A 24,052-nucleotide genomic window follows, 5' to 3' on the forward strand; every position below is an offset into this window, starting at 1 on the left:
TACCTATTTATATTCTTTTATTAGCTGCACTAAATCTAGTGTCTTGAAATGGGACGCATCGAGTTTCTTTTTCTTTTTTCGATTTATTAAAGTTTACGCAATTGAAAATCGATAAGTTTTAACGCCTTTATGAATTTATTATTTTTAATTATTATTATTGAAGGTTAGAAATCAATCAGGTAATATTCCTGTATTAGTATAATCAATAGGTTTTAACTCGGTATTTTAAAAGTACTATAATACTTAGCAGTTTCTATATACTTACAGTATGAGTGAGAACATAATTCGGCTTAATGTATTTTGTAATTATTACAACTGAATAAAAATATTTTATTTAATACTAAATATGCTCATTCATGTACTGGCTTCCCGCTAGTACAATGGTAGGCCTACGGATTTACAACGCTGAATTCAAGGGTTCGATTCTTCTCGGTGGGCTCAGCAGATAGCTCGATGTGGCTTTGCTATAAGAAAACATACACACACACTCCATGTACTGTAAATCGCAGATAATTTATTTTTCCGTTTAAAATTTAAAAAAGTAACGCCAGGTTGTATTTAATGCGTTGCACTAAGCGGAAGAGGTTACTTGGGGTACTGTTGACAAGTCACGTTAAGTTGTTTGGCTTTTGGAGGTTAATTGTTATGATAAAGTATGTTACAATATTTTTTAACAAAATAGTTTTTTCAGTTGAAAAATTAACAATATTACAAAATTAAAATAAAAATATGTTTAATCGAATGAAAAATGCGTTATATAATGTGGTTGGTGGATTGGATACGTTACCTGGTCTGCCCGCCAGTGTTAATCAACTCAACAGTAATTTTAGAGAAACTGACTTACAGTCTTTCGACCGTCCTTTAAAATTTCCTTACACCAGACCTCATTTTCTGCAGTTTAATACTGATGATGAAGTACAAGTATCCGCTGACCATGCGATTCGACCAATCATTGTACCTCGTGATATAACCAGGCTCCCATGGAATTCAGGCTATGCAGAGTAAGAATATGTGTATATATATTACTTAATCATTGTAGCCAAGTATTTGGGCCTTGAAAAAATGTTCGTTTGTTTATATACTTGGATGACTAAAGAGGTATTCATGCCTTAATTCTTAGTTTTCTTTGTTCACAAATAACATACTTAGCATTGAATCTAGAAATTAGGTACCGACACACAGACTGATATTCAAAACACTTTATAATAAAGTAAGAGTTGTTAATATTACACTTGTTGCTAATATACTGTTATTTTGTAGTGTAGTGCTAATACTACATACTAGTTGAATGTAGAGTTTATTAATATCAACATTTGTGTTACATAATGAAGTAAATCAAGTCTATGTTTTCTTATTTTTTTCTCGTGAATAATAACAAAAGTATTTGTATTTCAGTAGGGTTTTTTTCTTCTTATTTTATCAGGAAATCATAACCTTAAATAATGGGTTCTACCATCACCCTGTATGAGTCTAGTAGTTGTGTACTGTTTATTGTTAAAAAAATTTCTGGAGTACAAATCCAGGCCTGTTTTGTTTTTAAAAGTAGTAACAAAACTAATATTCTTAACACCAGGAAGATGAATATATGGTGTTGATTTTATAAATTTGAATGGTAGGAAGGTCTTGTGTTTGTGCATATAGGAAGCTGAAGATGGACTTGTTAAAACTTTGTTTTTGTGTTAAATGTAAACATTATTTTCTACATACTACAGTTAGAGAATCACACACCATTGGGCTCAGCAAATAACTTGTAATTTGTTGTTTGATATTTACACTTTATGTGAGATTTTTTGGGAAGTGTAACCCATGATGTTGGATGGCTGTGTGTAACTGGAATATGAAATGTACTGATGCATTTCATATGCTTAACTAGATAAGGGTTATTTGACCAAAGAATTTAGTTTTGAATTACATATTTTATCTGGTACACTAGTTACAAGTTAAATGTTTTATATTATTCAGGTACTTGATGTAGTGCTATCAGGATTCAGTTGACTGTTGAAAATATTGTTTTTAAAAATTCGTAGTTCATACCTGAAACTAACAGGTGTCTTGGCAATAAAATTAGTCAAAACCAGTACCTCTGCTCTCCAGATAACATTAATTTGGCTAATGTGTAACCACTGAGGTTGTGTAATACTAACTCTAATGAAGGTTCCAATGGTATAAAATTGGTTGAAACAAAGTAAATTTTTGTCTAGGGAATAAATCATGTTTTTTCTAACTTTGTTGCAAAATTGTTGAAACATAAATAAGCTATCATGTGTGTAGTTTTTTTCTCTTCATCATACATCTTTATCCAATGATGATAACATTCTTCATCAGTTAATTTAGGCTTTTTCTTAAAATTAAGTTGATATGTGATATTCATATTATTAGATTACTTCTTTTGAATAGGGTAAATAGAGCTGTGCTTGTAAAGTGTGAATTTACTCATCTTAATCTGTGACTAATTTGTTACCCTGTGAAGTTTTGTGAGTCAGTTACCAGAGTTTACATTTTCAGTAGCAATATCTATCTGTACAGTTAGTTTTTAAAATACCTTAAATTTCTTTTGTTATATAAAAAAAAATAATCAGGAAATGTGTTGCCTTACTGTTTTATTTTTATTTTTTTTTAATTAAAACCATGTATGTCTTGTCTGCAGATTAAAATATTATACCACAGCAGTACTTGATGTTATTTATTATCTTCAAATATAGAAATGATTGAGAGAGTGGAAACTGGAGAATATATGGGTACCAATGATCATTGCTCTTGTAGATTTAATATTTTGCTGGATATGGTGATAAAGAATAATGATATTTTGGTTACAAATTTCAAAACAAATTTTGAATGGATGCAACAAGAATTATCTGTTGTGAACTGGGCAGCTGCGTTATCTGGAGACACTGATGAGATGTTGAAAATGTTTAAAGATAAGTTTTTAAACATTCAAGGTAGTCATATTCCTTATTGAAATAAAAAGATAGCTGCAGGTAAAAAACAGATTGGCTCACAAAGGGTATAACAGGTAGAATTAAAGAAAAGCATGATACCTATAAGAAATTTAAACTGACTGGTATGACAGAGGATTTAGTAGATTATATATATAGAAGTTCAAGAAAGTTGTTGAAACAGGAAATTAGAACATCAAAATGGATGAGTCAGAAAAGTTTGGCTGAAAGTGTAAAAATTAACAGTAAGGATTTCTTTAAATACATTAAAGATAAACAAAATGTTACAATGGGATAGGAACATTGAGAGACAATAAAGTAGCTGATGATCACAAGATGGCTACTGGGTTATCAAATTTTGTTTTTCATTGAGTTTCTACTAACAAAGATTTAAACAGTATTCCACATCTTGAACAGTTGATAAACGGAAGCATTATCAAACAAGATGAATGCATTAATTCTGAACTGGTTGAGAAAAAACTGGGAAGCTTAAAAAACAATGAGGCATCTGGTTCGTATAATATCTCTCCAAGTGTTTTGAGGGAGGTTAAAGATCTGATGTGTGACCCACTTGCACTATTTTTGTCAATATCATGGGTAGGCACCAGAGGATTGGAAGTTACGTAATGTAACTCCTCTTTTTAACAGAGGTAATAAAAATTATAGGTGTGTTAGTCTTATATCTAAGAAAAGTTAGGGTTAATATGAGCTAGAGAAAGAACTGCTACCTTTATAACTGAAGACTTAGTGAAAGAACATGTAAAAGTAAGATTGTATATAAAGAGAAGTGTATACTGAGAAATGGCAGTGGGATTTCAGAAGGAGTTTAATCATTTACATACAAGGGATACATAGGCTGACAGTGACTTTCACAACTTGTGGGAAAGCTTTTGGAATATCTAATAAAAAATGCTTTGTAAATTCATTTAACAAAGTTTATAATTTTATTGGATAGTAAAAATGGTTTCACTGAAGGAAAATCTTGCTTTCTGACCTTCTTTGAAAAGATTACTGCTTATGTTGATGAGGGTAAGGATGTAGATTAAAAAATGGTCAACAAATCAATTGCATTTGCAGATGATATTAAGGTTTTGAATGTTTATGGCTGTGAAGAGGATGCTGAAGATTTACAAAAGGATTTACATCATCTAGTGAGTTAATCAAATAAATCGTAGATGGATTTTAATTTTAATAAATATAAGATAATGTAGTGGGTAATAATAGTTTGAATTATAATTTGGATGGAATAACCTTAACAGTGTCATAAAACAAAGATACATTTGTGTAATAGTCGATTACTTTATTAAACCATCCAAGCACTTTGATCTTGCTAGTGGTAGGGCAAATAGAATGTTAACTTATATCTACAGAAATATTGAATACAAGTCTAAAGAGGTCAATTTGGTTAGATCACATTTGTAGTATTGTGTTCAATCTTGGACTCCTGACCTTAGAAAATACACTGAGTTTTAGAAAGGGTTTAGAGAATGGTATTTTAGATGTTATCATACAAGGAGAGACTGAAATCTCTCAAACTGTTTAATCTTGCAAAAAGAAGAGTTGGGGGCATCTGATTGAGGTGTTTAAGATTGTAAAGGGAATTGATAGTGTTGGTACATTGTATTTTTTCATGTTTATCAATCAGAATAATAGAACTAGGAGACACAACTTTAAATCTTGGTAGGTTAGGAGTCATCTTCAGCTCAGACAGTTTTATTTTTTTAACAGGGTAGTGCAAGTGGTTAAAACTGGTGATCTTCCAGGTGGGCTTTGGCCCCCTTTTTGGTGAACTAGCAGTCCATACAAACTACTACTTTGGGCCTCACATGGAATACTGTGTACAGTTGTAGTTTCTCTTTCTAAGAAAGGATATTGATTTACTGAAGAAGGTTCAGGGGAGGGTATTTGGATGATGTGGGGGATGAAAGGACTATTTCATAGAAAAAAGGTTGAGACCTTATTGTACATCTTAAGAAAAGAAGAGCAGTAGATGACATTGTTAAAGTTTAAGAGATAATCTAAGTTATAGATAGGGTAATGATTTATTTTAAAGAAATAGGACAGAAGAATGGGCTTGGCTTCAGTTAAGACTTTATTTTATAATGAGGTGATTGGCTTAGGGAATGAGTTTTCACCTGCAGTAATGTAAATTAGTCCTTTAGAAGAGTTTAAATGAAGAAAAACAAAATTTGGTTTTATGTTTTTATTTTTTCTGAAATGGGGACAGCCTCGAATCACTCAGTAGTCCCTACTTGTGGACAGCCTCGAATTACTCAATAGCCCCTACTTGCCTGTATGCTACATTAATATTATTAACTTATTAGTTGTTATTAATAACTGGTGATTTAAGTTTTACTTTGTTTTATGTGTAAAATACCTTTCAGGGCTATCAATGCTGGTAAGAGTGTTAGAAACGAAGACCAAGCGACATATTATAAAGGTACCTTACGTAGAGTGGTTGTGACAGGAGTAGCACCACAACCAGGACACACGGTGCCAGTACCTAGTACCTCAGCTTTGACACCCAATATGCCTATACCTCCTGCATCTGGGAAAGCAACCAATACTGAACCAGTATTTATTGTTCCTGAAACAAAAAGCCGAAGTGAACCTGACCAAACTGTGTCTTCTGTGCAGGGTGACAGTATATTTAGCACTCCACCATCCACTCCCGAAACTCGTAAACGAGAAATGGTAAGAATGCTATTTTTAGCTAACTTGTATGCCAAGTATCAGTGAATTTAAAACATAGAATGACCACGTGTTTACGTACACACCTGTCCTTCTGAGGAAAAGTAATCCTTCTCTGTACAGATAATTGGTATTTTTAGTACTGGAATTTTTATTCTGTTTATTTTGTGTAGTAATTACCAACTACAGACTTGTACTAATTTTTTGACAAATTTCCTCAGGCATTCAAAGCAAGTGAATCCACTTTTGTGTCTTTGATCACAGGAATATTTCTTGCTTTCCTGTTTGGATCCAGCCTAGCTTGATGTCATAATGATGTAATAGTCACACACATAATACAATGTCTGATCTACTTCTGGGAATTCCCTCCTTGATAAGCATTTTGTTTCTATTTAAGCAATTAAATTTAACTAAAATGAGATTAGACAATCAATAAGATGAAATATTGTCAAAGTAAAAGTAGAATTGTAGTCGTATAGTTCAGGAAACCGAGAGAAATCAAACATGTTCAACTGACATTTGACTTTTTCATGTATTTATGTGATCGAGGCTATGATAAATTTGTACTCGCATATATATTTGTCGAACTAATTCAAGTTATTCTGTGGTAACTCAACATCCCCAGTACAACTAAGAATGTCCAATACTTTAATATAATCAGTAAATGATCTGATATAAAAAAGAAAATTAAAAACCCTTGGCAAAAAAACACAAAGTATTCTACTGACATAAAGGGTTCAGTTTGACTGGACTCCTGATTATTGTTTGTCAGTTGGTTACTTGTCTATATAAATGTGCTAGTGGTGGTGGTTATGTGTCTGCACAGATGTGTGGGTGTTTGTTGTTGTTTATTGATTGCCTGTCTGCTTAGATGTGTGAGTGGTGGTGGTTGTTTTTGTCAGTTGGTTACTTGTCTGTATAGATATAATTTTAAAGTTTTTGTTGTTTTTTGTAGGTACAGAAGGTGCTTCCTTGGATCTGTTTTGCCCTTTTTGATGGACATGCTGGTTCTGGTGTAGCTGTTGCAGCTTCTAATGTGCTTCATAAAATAATTGAGGTGTAGTAGTTTTTGTAGCCTATTGTTTAATGTAGTTTTCTGTATTGTTGTGCTCTTATGGTAATTAGAGAAACTGTACAGTGAGTGTTAGAATGGATTTTAATTAAATTTAAGGCAGTCAAGATGACATCTGGTATTGAATATGGGATGCATTCAACAGAAGGTGAGAATATGGCATTAAAATTATTTAACTATTCAAATTAGAGTGTCAGAAGTAAATTTTAACATTGTTTGGCATTTTATAAGTTGTGTTGCTACCAAAAAAAACTTTTGAGACTGTTAAGTATGATGTACAATAAGATACACATAGGTTATTAAAATGTGTCCAGTTTGTGACATATAATTTTAAAGATGGGAATACCACTTGTAGTTATTGACATTAGATAACAAGAGAGCATAGATCACTTTGTGACACCATGACAAGTTATACTTTGCCCATGGTAATTGAAGTGGGCATTTTGTAACAGATGAGAATCCACAAACACAAAATCAGTAGTAAAAGCTGTCCACGTGTCCAGATAACAATATGCAACATAATCAAGAAAGATATCTGTCTGGAAAATTGACAAAACTCATGCTCCTTGCAGTTCCACAACTCATTCATTGTGAACCTCAAACAGTTCTAGAATGGTATGTTATTGCATACAAAGGTATGCTGGTCAAGTTGTTAGTTGCAGGTATCTCCTTCAGATTTCTGCAATTAGATTGTTGAATTATGTCCAGAAAGTTATCCCATGTACTAGTTGGATTCTGGAAAGCAGATAGGGAAAGCAATGTTCTTTGAACTGAACAGCATCTTGAGAGAGAGCTTTGCAGTACACACTATGCTGTAGGGCTGTAGTTATGATGCATGGTCATCAGATAGAACATGATTGGACGTAGTAGTGTGATGTGATAAGGCACCAAAATTGGCTTAATGTAATGCTATCAACCTCTCTATAATGTTAAAAACATTTATGGAATGAATGGTAAAGTAAATTTAATTATTTCAGTTTAATGGGCTTGGTCTATATGACAGACCATGTAACCTCTCTGTATTTGTCTAAAGTCCTTTTTAGATTTAATACTTCTAATTTTCAATGTGCTATGTATATCTTCATAAAATTTTGCAGTCTTTCACATACAAGTCATATTTGTAGTGAAATATTTTTAATCAAATATTTACCATGAATATATTGAGTATTTATTTTGAATACTCAATATGCAAAGTAATTTACATTAAAAATTAAAAATACTTTTCCTCATCTCAAAAATCTCAAATGTCCTTTGTGTGATCCTTAGAACCTCTTAAATACCCTTCAAACAGATACATTCATTATGCATCTGTTATTTATTATACGCTATATTTATATGGGATTGGTCAGTTTGACTGACTTCATAACCAACAAAACAAAATTAAGATAATTTATTCTAAGTAGCCTTAAACTTCTAACAGTATACATCTATTTATAATTCAGTTTTGTTTTTTATTACCCTTTGAACTGTGCGTAACTACTTTCCCAGCCATTATAAGTTACAAAGCACTATAAAGAACATACAGTTCATGTTATGTTATCAAAATTACATTACCAAGAAACTGCTTGAATGAACACCTTGTAAAACATTATATTATTATTTATCTAGCCTCATCTTAACTAACCTTAAAATATTCCTATGTTAGTTACTTTTATAATAATAAATAAATAACAAACATGAAAAACAAGAAATAAGGTATTTCCAAATTCCCTTTTCTCTTGCTGTTGATTATTGGTGACACTTAACTATACATTTTTAAACTAAAGGTATTGATGCACCTTATAAATTTTATTTAATCAAATATTGCACCAAAGAGCATAGATTTTTAACATTTTAAAAGTAGGCAATTTCCCCTAATTCTTTAAATTTTTTGCTGGCTTTCTAACTATGTAACAAGAGCCATTACAAGTTCCTCCAAGCTAGTCATAAGCCTACCCATGGGAATGATGTTTATACTTTGACTGAATTTGAAAATTATCTGTTTAGAACACTACGTTATACAATGTGTAATTTGATAAATGAAAACCTTAACTTTCTGTTGGTTATATGTAATGTATCATTAATTAAATACAAGAGAGGACTGTTAACATATAGTGAAATGGAAGATGTGACAGGTGGGTGTGGCAAGAGGGGTTTGTTGATTTTCTTTTTGGTAGTTCTGTAACCAAACAAAATTAAAGGCTATAAAAATTATGGTTTGTCTGAACAATGACAATTTTAAAGTGAGTAATTTGTTTCATTTCATGATTTCTGAAAGGATGGTGGATAAAAGAGAAGATCCCTAAAGAAAATCTGTTGTATGTTTCACACTATGGGAAATTCAGGATTTTTAAAAATATTTCCTTGTAGAATTATGAACTTAAAACTTGTATACTATTATATATGGAGTACTAGCTAAGATTTTCTGTTATACTAATTGGTATAACATAAGTAAAAACTATTTTAATAGAATAGAGATGGCCTGGCATGGCCAAGCGCATTAAGGCATGCGCTCGTAATCTGAGGGTCGCGGGTTCACATCCGAGTTGCGCTAAACATGCTCACCCTCCCAGCCGTGGGGGCGTTATAAAGTGACAGTTAATTCCACTTTTCGTTGGTAAAAGAGTAGCCCAAGAGTTGGCGGTGGGTGGTGATGACTAGCTGCCTTCCCTCTAGTCTTGCACTACTAAATTAGGGACGGCTAGCACAGATAGCCCTCGAGTAGCTTTGTGCGAATTTCAAAAACAAACAAACAAAGAGAATAGAATGAAAGACACTAAAACCTTGTAAAAGGATACTCACAGCAAGGTGGTTAAAGAAGTTTAAGCATCTGCTGTTGAATGTTGTAACTGTTATCTGTAAAGCAATGAAAGATATGTAGAACATATGCATAACTGAGGCTAAAAAAATAGGCCATCTTTATTAATTTATCCTGGTTCAACACACATATACATATATTTAACTATTGCAGGAAAAACTGATGAGTGTGATTGACCTACTACTACCATCTGATGAAGAGGAGGTTGGTTCTGGGGAAGGAACTTTATCATCAACTTCATTTTTGGGCTCTAATGAGAAGAAGGTTACCACTGATAGCCTTATTACTGGAGCTTTAGAGTCTGCTTTTTGGAGTATGGTATGTATTCTAACTTGTGAAGTGACACAGTTTTTGTTGGAACGAGTCATTACAAGTAAGTATTACAGATGTATTTCTATTTAAAAATTTTAGTGGCCCATCTGTTACACATTGGTATTACACATGGGTTTCTATCTAAAGATATCAAATGGCCCGTCTGTTACAAGCAGGTATTACAGAAGGGTTTCTGTCTCAAGATATCAAATGGCCCATCTGTTACAAGCTCAGAGTTTATACTGAAATAGTATTTATAAAAGTTAAAACAACAAATTTAGTGCATGAGTATTTGTATCATGGAAAACACTGGATTTCATAGTAATGAAATGACTGAAATATTATATTAAAACTTAAATCAGAAGAAGTATTTAATTACAAAGTAATAAACAATTGGAATGATATGAATATTAACTATAGAGGACACATTGGTTCTGTTTATCAGTGAACCATGCATGGCATACTGGTTCTGTTTATATTGTTATTAGTAAACTATACAGGACACATTGGTTCTGTTTATATTGTTATTAGTAAACTATACAGGACACATTGGTTCTGTTTATATTGTTCTTAGTAAACTATACAGGACACATTGGTTCTGTTTATATTGTTCTTAGTAAACTATACATTGGTTCTGTTTATACACTATTGGTTCTGTTTATATTGTTCTTAGTAAACTATACAGGACACATTGGTTCTGTTTATATTGTTATTAGTAAACTATACAGGACATTTTGGTTCTGTTTATATTGTTATTAGTAAACTATACAGGACACATTGGTTCTGTTTATATTGTTATTAGTAAACCATACAGGACACATTGGTTCTGTTTATATTGTTATTAGTAAACCATACAGGACATCTTGGTTCTGTTTATATTGTTATTAGTAAACTATACAGGACACTGGTTCTGTTTATCAATGAACCATGCATGAAATACTGGTTCTCTTTATATTGTTATTAGTAGGATGGTCCGAAACCTAGGGTGTCTCAAGTCAATTATATCAATCAGATTCGCCAATATTTGTTAGTATATATTGTTATTAGTAAACTATACAAGATACATTGGTTCTGTTTATCAGTGAACCATGTATGACATACTGATTCTGTTTATATTGTTATTAGTAAACTGTAGAGTACACATTAGTTGTATTAATGTTTTTATCAGTAAACCACTAAAGATACTTTGGATGTGCTTGTATTCTTGAAGTTATTGATAAAGGATACATTAATATATTTTGGTTTTTATAAACCCCAGAAGACCCACGTTTTGAAAAACAAATACCGTATTGTATGATTTTGCAGTAGTATTTAGAACGAATATTATTTTCTGATGAAGTATTAGAAAACATGTTCAGTGTTCAAATGAGTAAGCTGTTCGATTAAGGTAAACCTTCTGTGTAGGACAACCAAATTGCCCAAGATAAACTTCGCTACAAGATGACTGGAGGGTGTACAGCTTTGGTGGCTGTTTTTATTTTGGGAAAGCTCTACATAGCCAATGCTGGTGACAGTAGGTAAGGATTTGGGGAAAATAATGTTAGTTATACTTTGTTCTGTCCATCAAATTATATTAAAGTAAGAAATTGTATCTATGTTTAAAGGGAGAAAGAAGTTCTAAGGAAAATAAATAAGTGACAGTATTAATTCTAACTATGTACAATATTTTGTTTTAAAATTGCTGTTTCAATTATTGTTAGAATTTGAAACATTCACAGGCAAACCTTCTTCAGCCACTCTAACCAAAGCTTCATAAACAGTCTGTAGACACACCAGCCAAGGCTTCATAAACAGTTTGTAGATGCACAAGCCAAGGTTTAATCAACAGTCTATAGACATACTAGGCAAGGCCTTCTAAACAGTTTCTAGACACAGTACTCAAAATTTTATGAAATGTCTGTAGACAAACCAGCCAGGGCTTTATAAAGAGTCTGTAAGGACATGTATCAAAACTTTATTGGACACCAGTATAAATGTCATAATCATATATATTTTTCAAACATTAAATGAAAGTCTCTAATGTATTTTGATAATGCCTTAAAATATTTATTTAATTTAAAGTGTTGCTTTTACAAAATTATAAGGATCAAAAATCTGCCCACAGTCATAAGTCTGATATTCAGATGAGCATCATTGGTATTAGAATATAATGAAGAGTTCAGAGAAAGGTTCAGGAAACAAATGTTTTGTACAATTTAACAATTAGAAATGTCAAGGTTGTTGTTTTTATTTGTTGTTTGTGTTTGCTTTAAGTACACGAGTTATTCTGTTTGAAAGCTAGTGTTATTAACCAAGTTAGGTTAAACTTCACCTTTCTATGGTTCAATATCAGTTGTTGTTTTAATATAATTTAAAATTGATTAATTTATTATTCTGTTTCTATTCTGGGCTTGACACCACTGGTTGCCTGACTGTTCTGGACAAGAAACTACCAAATCTATCCAGTACAGATGCAAACATTTTAAACATTTTATCCTTGTGGTTGTTTTATTCAGCTGTTATATTATCTTATTTGAGAAGAAGGAAATAATTGAACTAACTAATATATCATAACATTATCAAACAAATGATAATTATCTTTTCAGAACAGTGCAACTAATATTCACATGCAACTAAACGTCTATTCAGTAACCTGTAGAGTGTTTAAAGTGGAAAAGGTTTCTGTGTTGAGTAAAGTTTGTTTCTACATTTTATTTCTATCAGTCACATAAACCTTTTCTTACAAGCATTTGTAATATATGAGTTGTTTTCTATATCACAAATACCTTACAGGTTAGTAACCATTTGTAATATGTAGGTTGTAGTCTGTATTACAGGTGCTTTACAGGCTAATAGCCAATAGTGAAATGTATTACACATTTTTAAATAAAATGAAACATATTTGTATTATAATTGTTTATTAGAATTTAGTTTTTAAATCACCATTCTTTCTTTAGAGCAATAATTTGTAGGGGAAACAGTGTCATTCCAATGTCGGTAGATTTCACACCTGAATCAGAGAGAGAAAGAATTAAATATTTGGTGAGTTATACAACCAGATATCACTTATAAATAGTAAGTTTTATGGTTCATTGATTATCTTTCCCTTTTCTTTTATAATCCATTGTGTAACTGATTGTGATGTACACCTAATGTTAATCATTTTGTTGTACCACTTTATTGTAATTTAAACATGAACATTATATACCTGTATGTTCAATTATTTTTAGTGTATTTTTTTTCACTTCAGATCCTTCTTCAAGTGGTATTTCTTGTTATAACTCTTCTTTTCAATGCTAGTAAAGTCTACATATATCATAACACAAATTGATTAACCCTAATAGTAGTTGTAATTTTTCTTATCTTGCTATGCGATAATTTTGTATATTCGTTTGAAAACTGCTTTTCTGTACTGAAAATGTAAGTCATAATGGTGGCTAGCAGTGGAAGAATATTGTTACACACATTTAAATTAATAATTTTAAATACAGTAAAATTCTATCAATTAAAACTGTAGTATTTGCTAATGAAAGGTGAATTGTGTATGATGTGTTTTGTAAAAGCTACATTATTAAAGATGACCCTTTCACTAAAAGTTCAACAGTCACTGCTCTGATCGTGTTACCTGGAACTTTTGTTTTTAATTTAGCAGATTAAATTGGAAATATGCTTCACTTTTATTCAACCTCTTTCTTATAAGAACTGCATAGCTAAAACCTTGACTTAGCAGTTGCATAAAATTCTTTCAAAGTTATAAATTAGAGACTATTATCATTAGAAAGGACAAATGAAGATAATAACTCGCACTTGTTCTGTAATGATGAGAATCAGAAACTTTTACAACTGTACCACGTGCAAAAAGTCTATAATTAAAGACAGTCTAATAAAAATAAAAATTATTCTGCTGTAGAAATTCTTATTAAAAGAAAAACTGAAAATTGCATTTTTCAAAATAGTTAACTTGTAGGCCTAATCACCATACCTCCTATGTTTATATGAGACATGTAATTATGTGTGTAATTCTAAATACAGTTTGATTTGGTGAGAAAATCAAAAGAATGGATGCTTCATAAACTACAGTATATTAGTATCTGAAACTAGTCTAAGGTCAAAATAAATTTTAGGTTAAAAATGAGTTTTCGGAAATGACAAATTAATTTTTTATAGAATTCAAATAACTTTCATGTAATTTAGGAACATAAAACTAAAAGAAGCACATATAATTTCAGGCCATGCTACAACCTGAGCTTCTTGGGCGAGACTTTACCCACCTTGAATTTATAAGGAGGCCAATAAGGAAAGATTTAGGGAAGAAGATGCTATATAGAGATGCATATATGACTGGATGGTGAGTTGATTTATTCGTATATGACTGGATAGTGAGTTATTTTGTACTTAAACTAGAATACTTTCTCTTCAGCTGTCTTAAAAGTAGAATGTACATTTTAACAAATTTCTCAAAATAGTTGAGTATTTTATTTAACAAAGAGAATGAACAAAATAAAACACTGTCTTTCAAAAACTTTGAGATCCTGTTATTGTTTTATTTATTGCAATATGACACAGTACTTTGAGAAAAGATTTTAATTTTTACGTTATTGGAAGTATCAAAATTTTTGATTGAAGTAAACACCCTGTGTAAATGAGAAACTATTAAATTAACTTAGTGAATAAGGTAGCTTATTTAATATACCAGTCTAAACTAGAGAATGCACCATCATGAAACAGGTAAATGCATGTTGGTTGGAATGTGTTGGTTTATCAATCTGGTACCTTTGCTATTATTATTCAGTTATATCTTGCAAAGTTTGATTAGCTTCTTAATTAGTGTATACAGTATTAGACATGATTTTGTAAATGATGTGAAAAAAGGCAGATACAATTGGAATGTTTATTGTATGAAAATAATCTTTACAAACAGAACACAGTCACATGTTAGTAGTTTAGTCTGTGATTGGTTTTTATCCATGTGACTTTCTCTACGTTATTATATGAACCACATTATGACATATTTCTTGTGTGGTTTTTCTTCAATTTAAATGCTCTGTTCATTCGTGTAAAATGTGTTAAACATATAAACATATTTGAAAACAGTTAGGCTATTTCATCTGTGCCAAGTGTACGTAGGTGAAATTGAGCACTGTATAACAATCATGACAAAATATAAAAAGTAAAACCAAATTCTTAAAAGAAACTTAACATACGTTTTGAATTTTATTATGATCTGTATGTTCCTATGTCATAAAGAAAGGTATCTATGAGAAAAACAGGATCCATATATGTATAAATAATAAATAACCAAAATTTGTCCATTATCATTCAACTAGCTAGAAATATGAAAGGAGATAATGAAAAGTTGTACAGTTTTTCAGGAAAGGTATGAAAATATGATGAAAAGTGTCTGTGGCAATAACTCCCAACATCATTGGGAATATCCAGTCTATAATCAGAAAATACAGCTAAAAAACATGACAGCTCACAAGGAAAATCAGAGTTTAGTTCTTAGGTGGTAGAACCTATGGCTTCCCAAAACTACACTACCACTCACTTGGGGATTGAGTATGGTAGTTACCCCTAGCTCTTAATTAAATAGTTCACTGATAACTAAGGACTTGTCCTCTGTCCTTAATAATATTGTTGAAGTATAAGCTGGGCTGGCAAAGATAAACTCTTATCCAGTATACTAAATGTGTTGCAAGTCAAATAATAAAATTTAGATGAAAGGTGGTATTTTTAATGTCTATGTGACCTCAAAATAATAGGAACATTTCAAAGATTGCACAGAAATAAAGGTCATCAGAAAGTCTATAATGTTTAACAGATTGTAATAGTTATGATGGAATTAATGGTATTAATAATTTCTATGTTAGGATTAAGTTGTAATATTTCTTAAGGAAGGGTTCAACAGCTTAAATAATTTCTGTGCTAGGGCTAGGATGTAATATTTGTTATGGAAGAGATTAACAGTTTAAATAATTTCTGTGTTAAGGCTAGGTTGTGATATTTGTTACAGAAGAGGTTATTAGTTTTAAACATTTCTGTGTTAGGACTGGTTGTAATGTTTGTTATGGAAAGGTTCAACAGTTTAAACAATTTCTGTGTTAAGGCTAGGTTGTAATATTTGTTACAGAAGAGGTTATTAGTTTTAAACATTTCTGTGTTAGGACTGGTTGTAATGTTTGTTATGGAAAGGTTCAACAGTTTAAACAATTTCTGTGTTAGGGCTAGGTTGTAATATTTGTTATGCAAGGGTTCAGCAGTTTAAATAATTTCTGTACTAAGGCTGGGATGTAATATTTGTTACAGAAGAGATGAACAGTTTAAATAATTTCTGTGTTAGGGCTAGGTTGTAATATTTGTTATGTAAAGGTTCAACAGTTTAAATAATTTTTGTGCTAGGACTTACAAGACTGTAGTTGTTGAAGATTTGAAATTTCCTCTAGTCTATGGAGATGGAAAAAGGGTATGTTAATGAAATCTTTGTTGATTGAAGAGAATATTTCTTTAAAATGATGTATGACCACTTTGTTAAAATAAAAATTGTAATCTACGTAGTATCTGTTGATCATTCATAAAACCTCTATTTATAAAAGGTATAAATAATGATTTATTACTTACATTTAGACCTATAGTCAGAGTATGGCAGTCAACTGTATGTTTAATGTACATTAGTCAACTGTATGTTTAATGTACATTAGGCAACTGTATGTTTAATGTACATTAGTCAACTGTATGTTTAATGTACATTAGTCAACTGTATGTTTAATGTACATTAGTCAACTGAATGTTTAATGTACATTAGTCAACTGAATGTTTAATGTACATTAGTCAACTGAATGTTTAATGTACATTAGTCATCTGTATGTTTCTGTGTCATGAATAAAAAATGATAACAAAAAGATTTTTTTTATTGATGTTTAAATCTACTTTGTGTATTATCGTATATTGATGCTGAAACGTAATTTGTATATTAACTTAATCTAGAGTAGGGTTCTTGCAACAATTGGAGTTACACGAGGATTTGGAGATCATGACCTGAAGGCACAGAGTAGCGATGTGTACATCAAACCTTTCCTTACTGCTCAGCCTGAAGTGAGTTTTGTGAAGATGATCTATATTCTGTTTTTGAGCTTACTGATAAGTTGAGAGCTCTTGTAGCAGTTCTGTTATCTGTCTTCTAAATGTTACACTACTTTTATGAATTTTGGTTATTTTCTTTGACAAATCTAAATGTATTTTCGTTTTGTAATTTATGCTCAGCGTTGTAATTGCTTGTGCTGGGAGTGTACAGTTATTTATATAAAGGTTTTAACTAATTTGAAACTACAGATAACATTTGTTGCTGTAGTTATTGTTACTTGGAATTGCATTTTACCAATGCAGAAATCTTTACTATAAATGTATCAGAAACTACAATTTATGAGATTCATGGATCATTATTGTGTTTAAAGGTAAAGGTTTTCGACTTAGCTTCTGAAGAACTAACAGACAGCGATGTGCTGATTATGGGAACAGATGGACTATGGGACATTACCTCAAATTCCAAGGCTGCAGAAATTGTAATGAAATCATTGGACCATTTTCCTGCCAATGATGCTCAACGTTTTAAATACAGGTGAGATAGTGAGATCCTAATGTTTTGTTTCACGGGTTAGATAGCAAGATCCTAATGTCTTGTTTCACGGGTTAGATAGCAAGATCCTAACGTTTTGTTTCGCGGGTTAGATAGCGAGATCCTAACGTTTTGTTTCGCGGGCTAGATAGCGAGATTCTAACGTTTTGTTTCGCGGGCTAGATAGCAAGATCCTAACGTTTTGTTTCGCAGGCTAGATAGCGAGATTCTAACGTTTTGTTTCGCGGGCTAGATAGCGAGATTCTAACGTTTTGTTTCGCGGGCTAGATAGCGAGATTCTAACGTTTTGTTTTACGGGTTAGATAGCAGGATTCTAACAGTTTGTTTAACTTCTTTATTTCATATGATATTTTCTCAGAGTAGAAAGAAGCTGACACTATCATTTGTTATTTAGAATTAAGCATAAAGCTACACAACTGGCTGTCTATGTTCTGTCCACCATAGGTATCGATACTTGGTTTTCAGTGGCATGAGTCTGCAGACATGTTACTGTGCCACAAGGGGGCTGACACTATTACATGGAACTTTTATAGTCATCTGGATTTGTCTAATGTGTATCAATGGCAAAAGTTCTCTCCAAACATTAAAAAAAAAAGATAAAATTGGATTGTGATGTTTATTCTCAGTCTGAAGAACTTAGTTTATTCCAGGACCAACTTGATTTATATATGTAAGAGTGTTTTTTATAGCTATACATGATGATAATAAACAAATTGAAATGCCTAAATGAAAAATAATTCTAATTTATTTTGTGTGATGTTAAAAGCAGTCAACTTTATTCTATATAATCATTTATCCAAGTTTTTCTTCCTCACATTTTGTGGGATAACACTCATTCAACAGTTTACATATACATACATACTGGGTTTGGCATGTTTGAACATTACTGAAAGGATCATTGTTTGGTATAGAACAATACATATTAGTAGCTGTACAAGTGAGAACTTGAATGCCTTTGTCAAATTTCACAACTGACAACATGTGGTGATGTTTGTTGTTGATGTGAGTAGTGGACCTTCCAAACAAATCTACCTCCATTATTGTGATAATTGATTCAGGTTCCTTGTTAGAATGTTCATCATATCATAGTGATTCATGTTAATGATGTTAAAACATGCCAAGAATATATATAGAAGAACCTTGTTTGTGTCTCTAATAATAATTGTTTTATTTTGGTATTGAAACAAATCCAGTCATCAAAAAAGAAAATTATTAGCTCTTATTAGAAGGGGTGTGAGTGAATCAGTTTTTCAAAAGGTGCAGAAAAGTTGGTCGGGTTTCTTCCTTGGTTTTTGTGAACAGAAAATTTTATTGTCATTAAAGTGCTTTGATGAAAATTTTCTAATAACTTCATTGCAATGTTTGCTGGTGTACACACACCTTTTCAGTTAGGAAAATTTGAAAAATTAAAGTAAGGTCATAGCTCAATCCATTTTTTTGCATGTGTAAAATATTAGTGAATGAATTTCCAAGGAAGAATATTTTCCTCAAAAGAGGTGCACCATTAGCTACAGTTATTGTATGTGATGGTTCTTCTGTATTCCTCTTTGATGAACAAAAACATTAACAAATATCTCCACTGATACATGACTTTAATAATTATGATGAAATGTAAAGAGAATTGTTGTGGTCTGTATATCATTTAGTCTGTTTGTTTAAGAAATAATGTTTGTATATTTTACTCGTACTGAACTAGGTGTAGATGGAACTTTCTTGATGTTTAACAAATATCTTCAGTTTATGTACAGCTGTAACTGTTTCATATCTTGTTCTGTTCAATCCTTAAGTTTATGTACAGATAAGTCTTTTGTTTTCTGCATCTTATTGTGTCTATAGATACATCTCTGCAGCCCAAGACTTAGTGATGCATTCCCGAGGAAAGCTTCGTGACAGAAACTGGAAAACAGCAGATAGTAAACCAGCAACTATTGATGACATTAGTGTTTTCGTCATTCCTTTACGTCATTTCAAGGAAGAATTTCTGAAAGAGAAGACTGTGAATGCATGCTTTAGTAGAACATAGCGAGGAAAGTTGTAAAGTATTGTACATCTTTATCACCAAAGATCAGTAACTGCTCTAGTTCTTCTAGATGTGTGTATTGTGTAAAGTATTAATATTTTTAAGTCTGAAAATATATTATTCTAGTTTTGAACGCCAACAGAATTTTGGTAGAGGTTTTGAATGCACAACATGAAACAAGTTTTTTTTATCACATATTCCTGTGTTTGTTTCGATAAACATTTGTCATTCAAAGTATTATATTCGTTTAACTATAATGAGAGTGTAGGTTTTTACAGGTTTTTATGAAGAAGATAGATACTGTGTGCTGGGGTAATATAATTATTTGGGTAATTTAATGCATTTTACTTTAATAGTGAGTGAAATTTGGTGTGTCTCTTCATCTGATGGATAGCATCCACTCAGTTTTCTTATGTGTCCAAGCTTTTGGATTGCCTAGAGGACACTACAGAAAACATAAGTGGATTGTTAAGTTAGGGTTAAAATAGATTTATCAGAGGTTTTTACTTTAGTCAGGTTTAATTTTAGACATATATATATGTCTAAAGTTTCCAATTTTTGAACTTGGAATCAGGTAAAACTAACATGTAGCATTAATGTTTTTCTTAGGGAAAGTAGTTGTTTCAATATGTGATAAAATTCATTTGATTTCAAAGGAAGTGAATTTACTCGACTGAGGGATTTCATCACAGTACTTATTGTTGAAACTTTCATCACTCTCAAGTGACTGTAAAACTGAATAACACTTTGTCGTTTTCATTCTTTATGCTGTAATAGCTACTACAGTAAGTGATGTTTTGTTACTTTTCTTGTATTGATTACATAAGAATGACTGATTTCATCATTCCTAAGTATTTTTGGCAACTACTGCGAGAGACCTTATGGGACCATTAGTCCTACAGCAACTGTAGGATTAATTACTGGTTTTTATCAATCTTAACCTTGGAGCAAATCTTAACCCTAGCAAGAGGAATGCAAGGCTGGGAATATTTCACCTGGAGACTACTGAAAAATAATATGTACAGAATTTATCAAGTCATTATGGAATGTTTAAGCAAACTTTATAGTGCCTTCAACCAGTTTGTGCAAAGCTTCATTCCAAAAACTGTGTAGGAAGGGAGCAAGTACCATTTCTTTCCTGGGACTCATAATGGCTTTTGTCAGTCATGGCAGTTGGTTCTTTGAATGACTGGTTTGTGCAACTGTCAGACTTACATGGCACTAAACAAGTGATTTTGTCTTTTTTGTACCAAATACTACAGTAGGTGGCAGGTGTGTAGCTGTTACCAAACACTACAACAGGTGGCAGGTGCATAGTTGTTACCAAACACTACAACAGGTGGCAGGTGCATAGTTGTTACCAAATACTACAACAGGTGGCAGGTGCATAGTTGTTACCAAATACTACAACAGGTGGCAGGTGCATAGTTGTTACCAAATACTACAATAGGTGGCAGGTGTGTAGCTGTTACCAAGCATTACAGTAGGTGCAGGAGTGTAGCTGTTGCTATGTGCTCTGATAGGTGGCAGGTGCATAGCTGTTGCCATATACTCTGATAGGTGACATGTGTAGCTGTTACACCTGAAGTGAATGTGTTTCATTTCTAACTGTTGAAATATATGATTATGTTGTTTTTTTGTTGTTGATACTAACTGCTAAAATAAAGATGGAGAATGATTTCACTGCTAATAAACATCTATGTTTATTTTTAAAAGTCTCTTTAAACTGCATAATGAAATAATAGAAAAAATATAATGAAAGTTAACTATAATTGTATTATAAACAAAAAAGACAATGCTGAATGAAATGTGTTTTTCATTTTTAAAGGCCAATAAAACATTTTTCTTTTAAAATTTAATGATAATTTTCATAATAAAATTAATTATCTCTTTTTCAAATTAGTTTTTGTAAGGGATAAAATTTCTTAATTTGTTAAAATAGCAAAATAATTTCATGTAATTTTTATTGAGTGAAGGTTGTGTGTAATTGATATTTTGGTGAATCCAAATTGTACACCTTTTTTCTTTTTTTTTCCCTCATGTATTAGTAATGTGCCTATAACTTAGCTTATTGTAAAGTGTACTTGTCTTATTAATTGACACACACTTTTCAAGGTAATGTATAAAAGTTTGCAGTTCATCAAATGGGGTGATTCTGGTGTAACGTTTTTCACTTCTATTGTAATTCAGATGTGAATTATTTTAAATTTTATATACATCTATAGTAATAGCATTACAACAGTAATGAACATATGCTGCAAGTCCAGCAGAAGTCTGACATCCATTTGTTGGAAATTGTACTGAAGGTTATTGAAGAAGAGCCAGAGGGGTAAATGTTTTTACTACAGGACATGGTTAAGAAATATCTGTCATGAGGTATAATTGTTGTAGATTTTTAGGAACAGGAATTTGTAGTTTAGAATAATTCTCTGTACTAAAAATGTGTTTACTAGAATTCTGATAAGTTTACTTAATGGATAAAACATTTGTATATTTACTTCTCAAAGACATAAATACAAGATAGATACTGACTTAGTCTGTGTTACTGTGGAATAAGTTTGTTATACCTAAACTTCAAAATGTTTTGCAGGATAATGTAGCCTTATTTCTAAGAGCTCTATCAAAATGTGGAAAAAAAACAAACAAACTTGGTAACTATATATAGTATGTTGTATGTGTTCTAAGCTGTAACTGTATGTAGTTTGTCCTAAGCTGAGTGGCTTTATCTAATCTTCTGTACATGTTTTAAGCTTGGTGTCTGTATGTAATCTGTTGTGTGCATTATAAGCTCAGTGGTGTTATCTCGTCTTTTGTATGTATTCTAAGCTCAATATCTGTATATAGTCTTGTTTGTTCTAAGCTTAGTGACCATAGCACTGTGTTGTAAATGTCCAAGTTCAGTGGCTGTAGGTAGTCTGCTGTATTTGTCCTAAACTCTGTAACTGTATATGTTCTAAGCAAAGTGATTGCATCTGGTTTGTTCTGTATGTTCTAAATTCTGTATACAGGCTGTAGAACTATTCATAGTTTTTGGTTTTTTAATGGTGGTGGCTGTTGTGAATCTTTTAACAAAGACTGGGAATTTACTTGTACAACATGAAGTACAGGGTGCTATAGTTTCATGTAGCATTTTATTTTATGCTAATCTGTTACATTGTTCTGATTTAATTATTGTTATGTGATAACTGGTTGAGATCATTGAAGGGTCTTCCTTTTAGCTCTGGACTGTTGATGACTAGTTTCTTATTTAAAAACTGTGACAAAAACAACAATATGAAGCATACAAAATATTACCTTACTACCTGTAGGTGATGTTAGAGAAATAGTTATCAGCACAATATAATCACTTGGAAACATGAAAATACCAATATTTTGAAACTTAATGACAGCATTAAATTATCTTGAGATAACAAATGTATTAAAGTGAAAAGTCTTCAATAAATGTTTAGTATTATATTCATGTGTTCAGAGCTAGAAAGTTACATTTTTTGCCCTAATTAAAATGAGTTAATCTGTATGATGATAAAATAACTTTACGTTAATATTAATAAATTAGATATACTATTTTGTACTAAGAACAAGAATTATGATCTGAAACATTGTTTGAACAGTAAACTTAGTTCAAACGATATTTCCATACAATTACAGGACTACTTTTGCTCTGGTGGTGTTTTTAGAATGAAATAATGAATGGTTTCTTCATTTTGTGATGATCAGAAAACCACTTGAAATAAAAATGTATTCTCAAGACAGCTGGTATGGGTATTAAAACTTTAATTAAAATAAAATATACTTTTTATACTTTAAAATAAAATATACTTTATTTTAATTAAAATTTTAATACCCATACCAACCATTTTGAGAATACGGTTTCTTCATTTAATGAATGTACTATTTTACTTAAATATCAGATTTCATTCTTTGCTTTCTAGGACTTTGTACTGAGCTGGGAAAATCTTTTCCTTACCAGGTACTTTCTCAGAAAAGTGTGTTTTCACCTGAATGATTAACAGTTTCTTTTTGCACGTCTTATTGTAAGACAAGAGTCATTCATGAATGAACTAGTGAAACTAGTAGCATAGTTGTATTTACTAAAACTTCTCCCAGTTTGTGAGCTCTAACTGTTGTATGTTCTAAGTAAGTCACTCCTTTCTAACATCCTTGTTTTTATTTAGGCCTACCTTAGGGCACTCAACTTGCAATTTGTTATTCACGAGTGAAAATCCCATTACCAAGCATCCTTGACCTTTCAGCCGTGGAAGCATTATTATTTCATGATCATTCTCACTGTCCTTTGTTTAAAAAGTAGTCAAACAGTTGGCAGTGAGTAGTGTTGACTAGTTGGCTTTCTGTTTGTCTGTAACTTTTAAATTAGGGACAGAAAGCCTTGTGTAACTTTGTGAAAAATTTGAAACAAACTAGTGGTTTGCTCTGATTGTATTGGCACTTGTTAGTTTCTTTGAATAGTGTAAAAGAATATGTCCACTTAAGGTTTAGAAAACACTGTTGCTTGGCCAGTTTCATTTATTTTCACTTGCCAATAAACAATATAGTAGGCATAACAGAGTTCTGTGTGTGTTACTTTTTATCTTTAACCAGCATTGGATACTCT

At 31.6% G+C, this 24,052-nt stretch overlaps 1 protein-coding gene across 1 annotated transcript; it reads left to right on the plus strand.

The window, feature by feature from the left end:
* Window positions 1-564: 564 nt before the first annotated feature.
* LOC143253492 (protein phosphatase 1H) lies at window positions 565-24,002 on the plus strand. The gene is made up of 11 exons (XM_076507477.1): window positions 565-1,001; window positions 5,321-5,630; window positions 6,583-6,684; window positions 9,650-9,814; window positions 11,213-11,325; window positions 12,745-12,829; window positions 14,017-14,135; window positions 16,187-16,250; window positions 16,772-16,879; window positions 17,239-17,402; window positions 19,257-24,002. Exons 1-11 carry the CDS (start codon window positions 730-732, stop codon window positions 19,441-19,443), a joined length of 1,689 nt encoding a protein of 562 aa, XP_076363592.1. The 5' UTR covers window positions 565-729; the 3' UTR covers window positions 19,444-24,002.
* The last annotated feature ends 50 nt before the right edge of the window (window positions 24,003-24,052 follow it).

This window comes from Tachypleus tridentatus, chromosome 6 (genome assembly GCF_004210375.1).
Source record: "Tachypleus tridentatus isolate NWPU-2018 chromosome 6, ASM421037v1, whole genome shotgun sequence".
NCBI lineage: Eukaryota > Metazoa > Arthropoda > Merostomata > Xiphosura > Limulidae > Tachypleus > Tachypleus tridentatus.